General features: G+C 39.9%; 1 protein-coding gene across 1 annotated transcript; it reads left to right on the top strand.

Moving 5' to 3' along the window:
* Positions 1–4,630: 4,630 nt before the first annotated feature.
* On the top strand, positions 4,631–12,453 carry arpc2 (actin related protein 2/3 complex, subunit 2). The gene is made up of 10 exons (XM_023420201.2): positions 4,631–4,854; positions 5,991–6,025; positions 6,828–6,940; positions 8,585–8,630; positions 8,938–9,124; positions 9,335–9,428; positions 9,743–9,869; positions 9,987–10,087; positions 10,947–11,047; positions 11,959–12,453. The coding sequence occupies exons 1-10, from the start codon at positions 4,781–4,783 to the stop codon at positions 11,978–11,980; spliced, it is 900 nt and encodes a 299-aa protein (XP_023275969.1). The 5' UTR covers positions 4,631–4,780; the 3' UTR covers positions 11,981–12,453.
* Positions 12,454–12,672: the final 219 nt, after the last annotated feature.

Below are 12,672 nucleotides of genomic sequence, written 5' to 3' on the forward strand. Positions count from 1 at the left end.
TGACAACAGTTTGACAAACAAGGTTGTGCCGAAGAGCATCCTTTTATATGTGATTTAATATGGGGGTTTTTTTTGTTTTTTTGTGGGGGGAGTTGGAGTTGAGCCAATTTCCTGCCTGCTTCCCCAATATGTTACCGCATCGGTGTCGTCAAATGTTTTTGCAACAGAACATCCTCAGACGTTTTAACACGTCACAGTATAGGAAAAAAAAGTACAGGTGTAAATGATGGAACTAAGGATGGCTGGATTTCATTTAACCAGTTCAGCCTCATGGTCTGGCACTGTACATGCTGGCTCACAGTCACATCATGTGTCCTGACTTACTGGGACATATTAATAACACCTGTGCTTTTCCTGCTATGACAAGTCAAAATCACTGCTGTGAAAAACGTCTACTGTTTGACCTTCTGATTGAAAGATTGAAAAAAAGAAAAGATGCCATAAGACAAAAAGGAATATATTTGTGTTCATTTGATTTGTTAAATCACTATATGGAGCCTTACTATAAGGAGATTCAGTTTATTCATCCATAAACATATGGGCATTACAGTGCTCACATCCTAATCAACCAACAATTAAAAGCATGATGAAAACAAAATGAAAATATATTCCTAAATAAAATACACAGCTTTTGAAAAAAGAGACCTCATCATCAGAATAGTAAAAAGAAATCCTCAATGGCTCGATATTTCACATATAAATTAACTGATACATTCAAGAGAGTCCTGAGTGCATGTTTTGGAATAACTAGTTGTAACTCACAAGATAACATGAGGTCTTACTACTTGTTATCTGACCCTGTATGATGAGGTTATTGGGTAATCCTGGGTGTGTTGCAAAGTGTGTTTACAAATCGGCAGGTCAGGATGTCAGCCGTGAGACTTTCTGGAAATGAAATGCTGTAATGTTCTCACTCTTGCTGTTGCAAAAGTCAATGTTAATTCCCCTGATTTGATGCCACACCGTGTCTACTGTTAAACCTCTGAAACAAGCCCATTTTTCCATCTCTTATTACTGAATAAAACTGCTGTCGTTCTAAACCTGCATGAGGAGGAATGAGAGCCCCCCACATCTGTCTACATCCATTTTTTCATATATTTTCTTGCATATTTTGTTTTTATAGTATTAAATAATAGTATTTATTTCTACAGTTAGATGTATCTTTTTATTTTATCCAGCTAAAAGTTGAGATCACTGTTGTTTCTGGGATTTCGTTGAGCCAAATTTCTGCGTTACATGGTGTGACAAAGACGCAGAGAAAAATGACAACCATACATCTGTAATGACAGGGGACCCAGTTGAGTCCCTCCCCTTCTCCATCCTACCGTAAAGGTTAATGTATATTCAAACACAAAAGCATCTTCCCTCCCTCCCCTTTGGCTCCATAAATCACTTCATTCACGTCTTGATAGGTAAAACACACAATAATCAACATAATAGCGTGTTGCATCACTGCCATCGCCCCTATGACTGTCACATATCTGCAAGTAAATGGAGCCTTAATGACAGTCCTGTGCTGTTGCCAGTCTCCATCAGGAAGCATGACAGCCCCTAACCAGAATGGCCTGTTTTTAGGCTGTTCAACAGTGTGAGTTTACGTGCGTTTGTGCATGTAATGTCACAATTGGAGATTTTGTATTTCAGTTGAGCGAATTTGTAACTGCCATAGTTAAGTTTATCATGCATGTGAATGAAAAACATCAGTAGGAGGAAAATAAACTGACCAAAACATGAGGAATAAAGTGTGAAGCAAAAGTAAATTTCAATTTTGTTTTAGTCTTATATTTGGTTGTTTTCATAGTTTCATCTCTTTTTCTTGTAGTTACAGGGTAAAAATTATTGTTATTGCTTAAATTATACAATTCCTCTGCAAACATATATAGCATACCTGCTAAAATACTAAAGCACTGAATCTGAAACAGAATAATTCTTTCAAAAAACATTTGGATTAATGAAAAAAAATTATTTTAAATAGAAGTAAAAAAGAATAAAAAACTAATCCTTGAGTGTTATTGTTATTTGCAACAATACAAAAAGTCAGATATGGTATAGTTCCTAAGAAAGCATGTGACTGAAGTGGAATCCACTCTGACCACTGGGACGTCGCGTGTTCGCTGTGCCTCCTGCTCTAAGCATGAATTTGCCCTTATGAGCGTGACAAATTTTGCACTTTTTGTCTCTTCAATCAAACAGTATGAAACTTGGCATTGACATTATCTTCTCAAGAAACCCAAATACTTTCCCCTTCTCTGGAAATGCTTGCTCGGCATCAGCTTCATCTTCTTCCGATGAAGAGAAAATATTGACTGTGATCTTCATTCCTTCCAGATCAGAGGATGCAAACATACTGCATATGACTCCATCGTCTCATCAACACGATTTGTTTCTAACGTAACATTGGAAACTGGAGATGAGTCCTGTTGTAATCCCTTTCACGTGTGGCGGTATCTGTTCTTTTTTTTACGAGTTTCACTGTTTTACAAGGCACTGACCTTGTGACATTATTTGCTATCACCACCTGAATGTCCTCTCAGCTCCTTTTTCTATTAGTTTCTATATTGACTATATTGGGATATAAATTCATAATCTGTATGAGTGCTTCCACCACTTCTGATCATAGCCACAGATTTTGGCTATGATCAGTTTTACCAGGGGCTATGAAATAAAATTGAAATTCCATTCATCTCTGTTGTCTAGTGGGGACAGCTCATCTCACAGATTTATTACTTACATACTTACTTACTTACTTGGGGGAAAAAAGCTTTTTTGTGGGTGGATTTTGTAGTTTGGGTGAAGTGACCCTTTTAATTTGTCTTTGGCTCAGTTCAGCAATATCCCCGTATAGTGCTCCTAATTCTAATAATTGTGCAGACATTCTATCTGGATTGGTCATGTTGCTGTTTTAGAACTGAAAACAGCCTCTGAACTCCACAATGTCTCTGTGACAGCACGGTAGATGCAGCCATCTGTTCTGAGAACCCCTATTGTTGTCCTTCAGAGTAAAAGAGAAAGAAAACAAGTGAGGGAGGAAACAAAGACAAGTGTTTATTTATCTAAATGACACAAAGGCATGCTGTGAATACAGGCAATCTGATCTTCCTCAAGGCAGTTATTTTTCTGTGGCACTCTGTTCCTTTAGTTGCACATCAGGAATGAAATCTAGCACAGTCGCTAATCTCTTATCAAAATATACTTCACTTCACAAGAAGGAGCACCTGATCGGGTCCAGTTTTACCTGAGCTCGTACAGGACAACAAGACCAAGCCTGAATGGCACAGGTCATGCGTTTGATCTACTACTATCTGTCATGTGTTGCTCCATCAAACTCAAATACATTTTATCAATTATATTTAATCACTTATATTTTTTATTATTCATTTTCATGATCATGAAACTACTGTTGATGATTGTAATGTTATTATTATTATTGGTAGTTTATTACATTCTTGAACTTCTTTAACCAAACCACTGAACTGAAAAGCTCAAAATTACTGGATAATGAGCTGTGACACATCAGTAAAACCTGGATTGTGTTGGCAATGTCAGAATCTACCACTGATAATTATTTTCACATACCTTGTAATTAGACTGACGCCTGTGTTTTCTTTTACTACCACTTATATTGATCATGGGAAAGGCTCATGTATGTTGTGGTTGCTGCCTGTCTGTCTTGTTTGGCAGATGAGAAACACAGCTAGGTATCTGTATCAGGACATCTGCTTTAAATAAACCACAAGTTGGCAGTTTATTAGGTACACCTCACTGAAATTTATTCAGTCTAATACAACAGTCTTGTAATAAATTCAACTTTTCTTCAGTTTTTATTAAAATTGTCTTAGAGAGGAGATTAATAGGACTGCATCATACAGAGAGGAGTTTCTCTTATTTAGCTTACCCTCAGTGATATAAATGGGGAGGACAAAATAATAAAAACACCTGTTAGTATAACACAATGCATGTCAACAACATTAGAGACTAAAACCTACATTATCATCCAGTTGGATCAACAACTTTAAATATGCATAAAACCATCCAAATAAAGTTTTTAAAAATAATTTTTCTAATTTGCAATTAGTTGTATAATCAATAAAATGTCCAAGAATACAGACAAATATCCATCTCAAGTCTAAGATGAGGTTTTAAAATGTGGACCCTGTGAATTTGGTTGGTTTTTAATTAAAAAGAAAAACTAATCAAATTAGTTGCAGATTTTTTACTTTATTTTACTCTATTTGTGTAATTCCCTTATAAAATTTGCAATTAATCAAATTCCTAAAACACAACTGAAAAACCATTGGCTTTGGGGGCCCTGCTTTGCTTGCAGTTTGCAGTTTGCTCTGCTTTGGGGCTCATTTTATTTATTTTACATACTGTGGGGAAGCTTGTGAACCCCCCACAAACAGCCCCAGGGTCAATAATGGCTTATTTTGTGAATAATTTACAGTATTTGCCTCTGAATAATAGTGGATCATATGTATGAAGCAGCATAAAATGAAATGGAAATACTCTAATAAAGTACCAGAGCAAACATACTAGCCTATTCCACCATTACAGAATTGTTATTGCGAATTTATTACAGGCAAGATCGCAGCCGTCCTCATTTAATCGGGGTCCTGAGTGTAAAATACGCGGAAGCGACAGGCGGAAGGAGCCTCGACGGAAACGGTTTAGTCTGTGAAGGGAGGAAAATTTTGCAGAAATTGACACAAAGAGGTTAATCCCACCTCATAGCTCCATCTGATCATTCCCCCCTTTTCCTCGACACCTGCGGTCCGCTGCGATGATCCTGTTAGAAATCAATAACCGCATTATAGAGGAGACGCTGACGTTGAAGTTCGACGGCGCATCCAACGGGTGAGAAATCATTGTTACACCTGGCTAGCACTGCTAACGCCAGCTAGCTTCCCCTTTAGCGTTTCACTTAAGATGACGGCTGTATTAAATGAAGCGGCTGATAAACGCCTACAGCTTTGCGCAAGTGAACTAGGTCGTCTTTCATTTTGGGTGTAAAGAGAAAAAAAAGCAAAATACAGAGTGAGTTGGCTTACCGAGTCGCTGTGATGGGGTTTGCCTGGAGCTGGGGTGTGTCTGCACGGCCGGTGTTGTGCCAAAAAATGTCACCCAAATTAATTCGTATTCCCCCGGTGGAATTAAAATAGCAAAACATATCAGGTTATTTTGCAACCAATGACCTTACTAATATTAAATAAAACATTTATATGGTTTTAGGAGATCGCAGATCGCAAATAATCGCTGGCCGAGTAGCAGTAGTAGCTAATGTTTGTAGCTAATTTATTAAATAACGGAGGAATTCATGTCAAAGCACAAACGAATCTTTATTAAAAACAATTTACCTGCATTTTAAATGTATTAAAATAGCTTTCATCCCCAGTGAAACACATGGGAAACACATTTTCTTAAGAGTTTTAGACACAACAATATAATAGAAACTGCTCGTGTTCGACATTAACCACACTCTTTCAACATAAGGATACTTATATCACATTAAACTTGTTGTTTCCCCTCAATAAATCCCATTTATTTGCTTTGCACAGAAGCACTCAGTGGCTAGTTATGAGCTAACCATAGGCCCCCCTCTCTGTCCAGCTTCCGCATTCCGGTATTCAAGCTGAGTCAAGTCTGTGCTCAGCTGAGCTGCAGCTGCTTGGAGCAGGCACACTATGCAGCCTGGACAAGTTGCTGCAGCATCTTTTAAAGTGTTTATTTATCACTGTGCCCCCCCCCCGCCCAAAAAAAAAATAAGACCACATTGTCAAGGTGTTTCAATAAAAGTAAAAAATACCAGTGTTTTTAGACATAAAGATTTATGATGGCATCTTTTGTAAATCCGCAACTAATGATTATTAATGTTACAGATTATTTTATTGATTAATTGAGTTGTTGGTCTATAAAATGTCAGAAAATAGGGCTTATAAGTTATGACTATTCTCTTTATGCCTCATGAATTTCCTAATTTTGTCTCCTTGCAGAACCAAACCAGAGGCCGTCGATGTGACGTTTGCAGGTGAGGTTAGATGACATTTTATGCAACAGGTTGCTATATGCTGTGTGTAGCTTCTTTGAAAGTCATTGTTTTGGTCTGACCACACAGTTGCCAAACAGCATGGTTGTAGACAATGAGTTATGATGGTGTTATAAATGAGGGCAGCACGGTGTTATTAGTTTGGATCATTTCTTTAAAATCACTAGTTCACATGTTTGACAGTTGAGTAGTTGTGCATGAAGATTGTGGTGGTGATTGTGTGGTTTCCTGTACGTTTTGTGCAGTAGCTTATTGTATTTTGCATAATGTCCTACAAGTGCTTTGTGTAATATTGTGGAAATGGGCGTATCAACTGTCGTGGTCAGTAACTTTCGATGGGGTTAGCACTGCCACAGCACCACTTTTGTGACAGGTTACAGCAAATGTTTGGTATTTCTACTGAATCAACAATTAAAACAGACAATCAAAGTTAGAGTTAACACATTTTCTCTGTACTTACTTTGCTGTTACTGGGTGCTTGTTGTTGATTTCATCCTGCCAGTTATCTTCCTATGATGCAATTAACCTATTGCACATGTACAGCCCTGCCAGTAATCGCTGATAATGACACAAAGTGTCTCAAATGTGAAATTGACTGAAATAATCTTATGTACCAGCATGAATTGAGGTTATTAATAAAGATGGCACATTTAGTACAAAATGTGTTGGTGCATGAAGTTATTATTATTTAAGTGTACTGTTACATCTTCTGTGTTAAGAAGCTGGAAGTAAAGGGTGAGGAGTTTGTCTGTTATCAGTCACCCAATGTTCCTCTCTGCTGCAGATTTCGATGGCGTCTTGTACCACATCTCCAACCCGAATGGGGACAAGACCAAAGTGATGGTCAGCATCTCCCTGAAGTTCTACAAGGAACTGCAGGAGCATGGAGCTGACGAGGTACAACACGCACACACACACACACACACACACACACACGCACACACACACACACACGAAGAGAAAGAGGGAGGAACATAAACATAATTTCTGGAAAATGTTTCTCTGTGCCTGCCTAGACAGAGATGAGGCTTCACCAGCAGTCACTTCTTCACATGTGCACATACTCAAAATTCACATCTAAAATAACCCAGTGTGACTGCAAGTCCTGGAAAAACCTCAAAATATCTAAAATTATGTTGTCGTTTTTTCAAGAGCTTAAACCAGTGTGAAATGGTTTAAAATGCAGACGTGGCTTTCTGACACATTTGTTCCTCTGGTGCAAAAAAAACCAACAACTACTGATCTTCTGAGGTCAGCAGTTGCTTTCATGGCTACTTTTGATTTCTGCAGTGATATTCTGTAGAACTGCAGTTGAGCTGTAGTCACCCGGCAACTGCTGCAAAAACATAGTCATTAATAAGTCAAGGATGCATTTAGGTTGGTTTCTGTCAAATTTTAGTGTCAATGTCATTTGATAAAGCAGGATGAGGTCATGATTGGTATCTGCACACACACACACACACACACACACACACACACCTACTTACCTCTACCATAAGAGCTCTCTTGCCATGTAAGGAAGAAAGCAGCTGCAGAGGCTTCTGGTCGAAACAGGAAGTGAGTTTGTGTGACTCACCCCGGGCCAGGAAGTGCTGACTGCGAGCAGCAGCCACTGTATGAATGTTTTGGCTGCCGTCCAGCTACTTCCCTCATTGTTCCCTAAAACTCAAGAGCAGAGGGATAGTGAGCAAACCGTCCAACAGTGTCACATTCAGTTACTCGGCCTGTGAAAGGTCGAAGTTGGAAAGTGCTGGAGTGTTTATAGTGTGTGTAAAGGGTTTGTTTATCCCCACACATTATCTGAAATCCTGCTCAGATTAAAAGTAGGAAGAATATAGTGCACTACACTTTCCTTCAATGACTTGCTTGTACATTATCGCCATTCCCGAGCTTGATTTGCATATTCCTTCTAAGTCGACCTCAGTTCATTCCACAATGAAAGGTATCCATTATAGAGGGGCTCCTGTGTTGGGAATGTAACCCCTTCAATTACCACAAGATGACACGCCTCCCTCCGGCTACATGTTGTCTTTTGTTGTACAGCAGATTTGTTTAGTTTTCTCTCACTCTCTCTCTCTCTCTCTCTATCGCTGCTTTTGATGCTGTTGACATTTGTGCACCTTTCTTCTCTTCTCTTAAACCACCAACCAAGTCTCAGGGGATTCTGACAGGCTCAGAAAATCACTCAGGTGTTTTGAGAATCAAAGGGTGGCTTTGGAAGTACCCGTTCTACATTTTTTACATTTTTTTAAATTGTCAGTCTCCTAAACTCCCGGGGCCCTTTCTCTAGTCTGCATTAAGGCCTTTTAAAAAGCTTGTTCTTGCATAATGTACATGAATCTAAGTCATTATCCAAACCTTTAAAAAGCTTTTTATCGTCCTGTATTAATTACTTTTTCTGTCCTTTGACCTAAGATTTTGCTCTTGAGCTTTTTCATTCTTCTTTCTGCTTTATTTTTACGGTTCGTCTGAGAAGTGCTTCATGTGAAAACTGCATTTAGAGGAGTGCAATATGAATAAAGATCATATTTTTAATTTCAGCTGCTCAAGAGGGTCTATGGGAATTTCCTGGTCTCAACAGAGTCTGGTAAGTTTGGTCTCCTTTTCAGAAATCACTGACAGCCACTGAATTCTGGTTTGAGACTATTAGACACATGGGCTCAGTTTTAAGATTTTAACACTCTAAAACAGTATGTAAAAGCCTCAGACAAAAGTGTGTCTGTCTGCCATGTTGCAGTTTTAAATGTCAACTTTGTTCCTCATTTTTAGGACATTTATCTCCAGCGTTTATTAGCTTGTGGCAGCTCACATGTTCCTTTTTAATAGAAAAGTGTGAAATTGAATGTGGTGTCTGACTTAAATCTGGAACCTTCACCGCTCCGTCTTCCTCCCAGGCTACAACGTGTCCCTCCTCTACGACCTGGATGCACTACCAGCCAACAAAGATGAGGTTGTCCACCAGGCGGGGATGCTCAAGAGGAACTGCTTCGCCTCTGTGTTTGAAAAGTACTTCAAGTTCCAGGAAGAGGGCAAAGAGGGCGAGCAGAGGGCCGTGGTCCACTACAGAGACGACGAGTCCATGTACGTGTGGGGGAGAGCTTGAAAGCTTTCAGTTTGTGTTGTTAAGCTGAGACACATTTGCTGTAGTACGTCTTCAAGTATGGGAAATATTGTGTAGCATTCACTGGACTCAACTCTGAAAGTCAAAGAAATGTTACCCGTTTTATGGTAATGCTCGTTTCTCTGGGGGTGTTAAACCTCTGACACGTCTGACATGTTGCGTCCTCTCAGGTATGTGGAGGCCAAGAAGGACAGAGTGACGGTTGTGTTCAGCACAGTGTTCAAAGACGACGACGACGTCATCATCGGCAAAGTCTTCATGCAGGTTTGTGAGGCCGGATGAAGGTAGAAGTTATCCATTGTGTCCATGCTACATACTTAGGAACATTCACATCACATTGTTGAAACTTAAATGGCGGGTAGCTGAGTGTGGAAAAAAGCTTTCATATCAGCCTTTTAGTTGTAATTCTGACTCTCAGATACAGGGATTTCTGACAGCAACAATACTATCATATCCAGTTTGATAAAAATGTGTCATAAACTAATGCCAAAATAGCTGCAAAGCCGCCAACGCTGGCTGTTACATAAGCATAAAATCAAATATAACTGGTACTGTACACGGACATTTTCTGTGTGTAGGAGTTCAAAGAGGGTCGGCGAGCCAGCCACACGGCCCCCCAGGTGCTGTTCAGCCACAGGGAGCCGCCGCTGGAGCTGAAGGACACAGACGCCGCCGTCGGGGACAACATCGGATACATCACCTTCGGTCAGCATCCACCGAGATAAAATGCATCCGAATCTCCTTCACCTGTCTACAAATGTAGTCATTTTATATTCACATTTATGCTTTTCATTTTTATTTATTTGTATTTTTTCCCCCTAGTCCTGTTCCCACGTCACACCAATGCCAATGCCAGAGACAACACCATCAACCTCATCCACACCTTCAGGGACTACCTGCACTACCACATAAAGTGCTCCAAGGTCGGTTCAATGAACTCACTCATGAAGATGTCTGCCTAGCAACTGCACAGCAGAAACAAAACCATTGATTTTTTTCATATTTAAATCATGCCTTTCAGATATTGTTTGTTTTTCTTGACTCCACTCACACGTTTTCAGCACAAGTTCATGAGGAGTGCTTGTTTTTGGAATATTTATAGCATTTTTAAGCTTTAGTCTGAGCTCTTTGGCCTCATGACACGTTTTGGGCCCAGTGTCAGTTTCCCTAAAGGTCAGCCACATCTAAGTCAATATGAAGGAGGCACCGGATGAACAGGCTACAGGCGGAAAGTCTGCCTTAATCACAGGCTACAGCAAGTCATTCCTCCCCTGTAATAGTAGTAGCAGTAGTAGTAAAGCAGCTTCTCCACAATAGCAAGTCCAGTGACAGGTGAGATCAAAGGAAGGCCCCACTTGAGGATGACTTGCTCTACCACCCTCAGTGATCATACAGGTTTCTGCTACAGTGCGTGGGTGTTTGTGTTGACAGGTTAAATTAAATTTTTGGATGACTTCCATTTCGGAGGTGTGTGTTGTTTTGTAAGCATCTGGTGCTCCGGCTACAGACACTGTCCTGGATGTTTTCACTCCAGACTGGAGGGAGTCAGTGACAGTGATATAAGAGCTGGATTTATGGTCAGGTGTGGTTGGATTAAGCTTGAGAAACAAGTGAAAAATAAGTGATCACTATGTGACCCACGTGTCTGCCGCACACTGTATCATTATCATATCTCTTTTAACATTCAGCCCAAGATTAGATGACGAGTTATGATTGGTGTTTTTGCGCTTGTGAATACCTGATGAGAAATCTCCATCATTCACGTCTGCGTGTCTTCTGCAGGCCTACATTCACACACGCATGAGGGCCAAGACGTCAGACTTCCTCAAGGTGCTGAACCGCGCTCGGCCCGACGCCGAGAAGAAGGAGATGAAGACCATCTCGTAAGTAGCCTCCGCTCCCTTCCTCTGGTTTCGATCCCACTGCACAGCTTCGTAGCTACTGTCTGAAGTAAGAAGAGCAAGATAAGGATCAGTGTTTTGGGCTAAGAAACAATGATCAAAGAAGTTTTTGACTTTCGTGAAATCTGATCACTGCTGCAGGGTCTTTATGTAAGATGACTCATGAATGGTTTTTGCAGTTCAAAGCAGAATACAGCCAGATTTAGCCTTGAGATACATAATCTCTGCATTTTCTAAGATAGAGGTGTTTTTCTTCCGCCTTTATAGAGTCCTTCTACGAGTCTCTGTGTGTTTTTGAGGTGTGTGGCAGTGAGTCAGGAGATTTAACAGCTCTCCACTCAGCTAAAACCTCCCAACAGCCACAAATACACTGTTAGCCTTGTAGCTCCCCTGAAACAATTCATAAATTTATACTGTCGTAGCATAGAGAGTGTCTTTGTTCTGTGGTTAATGTGTTACTGGAATAAGCAGGTAACCCCCCCATAGCTGCAATCTTTGTGAGTTTCAAAGACATATAAACATGTCATGACTCATAGGTTTGGCAACAAGGTAGAAAAACAAACACAAGAATCACAAACTAGAGACCTAAGAGATTCTCAGGGACATGACAGAGAAATGCATAGCACAAATATCTTGTATTTATCAGTACCAAGTTTAACCAGCAAGTATTTTCCAGTAGTTTCCATTGTGCTGGTAACTGGCGTGTGCCAAAACAACAGGCACAAGGCTGAAGATTGAGCCCATGTCTGTGTGGTAAATATGAAGCTACAGCCGGCAGCCAGTTGGCTTAGCATAAAGGATCTAGTTAACGTGGCTAACAAAGCTGGATGTTGCTGTTGTGATGTCCTGTGTTTACCATCTAAGTCTTGGATTTTTTTTTTTTGTTCCTCCAGTGGAAAGACCTTCTCCCGCTGAGGCGGACCCCCATCAGAGAAATCCAAACCCCTGTGGACACGCCCAAATGCGCCACACTGAGACTTAACGCCACATCAGACAGGACTCCAGGATGCCTCCGAATGCCCCCGCCCAGCCCCAAAAATGTGTCCAGTCTTTTTTTTTTTCTTCTTTTTTTTTTTGTTTGTTTAATGAATAATAACGTTGGCTCTACTTAGGGAAAGCCAAGGCTCAAGATAAATGGAAAAAAGGGCATTCCTTGCTTTGCATAGTTAAAGAGAATTATTAGTCCTATATAAATATATATATGAAAAAATTTTTGATACGATATCTTTTACTCCATTTGGTACTCTTGCTTGCCCCTCAACCCTCACCATGCAATATACATGTACTGGATGATTTCAATCCCCCCCTTCCTCCCTCTCTGTGCTTTCATGTCGTCTGTACCATTGTCATTTGAAAAAATAAAAGAAATCACTTACAAAAAAAAAAAGCATCTTTCTGGCAGTGATGTGACTGTGTTACTCCTCTGCTGTCACTTATGTTATTTTTTTTTTTTTTTCTTCAGATTTTTATCAATCCACACGGATCATTATTCTACTTATTGATCAGAAATGAGGGCAATTTCTGAGAAGAGATCATGTGAAAGCTTGAAAAGCTCACCTTTGATATCAAGGTGTTTCTAAACTGGTTTTAACGATCTTAAAATATAT

Source organism: Seriola lalandi, unplaced genomic scaffold (genome assembly GCF_002814215.2).
Source record: "Seriola lalandi dorsalis isolate HSWRI2012SDOR001 ecotype SW California unplaced genomic scaffold, Sedor1 jcf7180002054630, whole genome shotgun sequence".
NCBI classification, from domain to species: Eukaryota; Metazoa; Chordata; class Actinopteri; order Carangiformes; family Carangidae; genus Seriola; species Seriola lalandi.

What these genes read in the sequence shown, in the direction of transcription:
- arpc2 (XM_023420201.2), top strand. Translation starts at nt 4,781, where the DNA reads ATGATCCTGTTAGAAATCAATAACCGCATTATAGAGGAGACGCTGACG. An exon ending in TTCGACGGCGCATCCAACGG is followed by an intron (nt 4,855 to 5,990) that starts GTGAGAAATCAT and finishes GTCTCCTTGCAG; the next exon opens with AACCAAACCAGAGGCCGTCG. An exon ending in AAGGAGATGAAGACCATCTC is followed by an intron (nt 11,048 to 11,958) that starts GTAAGTAGCCTC and finishes TTGTTCCTCCAG; the next exon opens with TGGAAAGACCTTCTCCCGCT.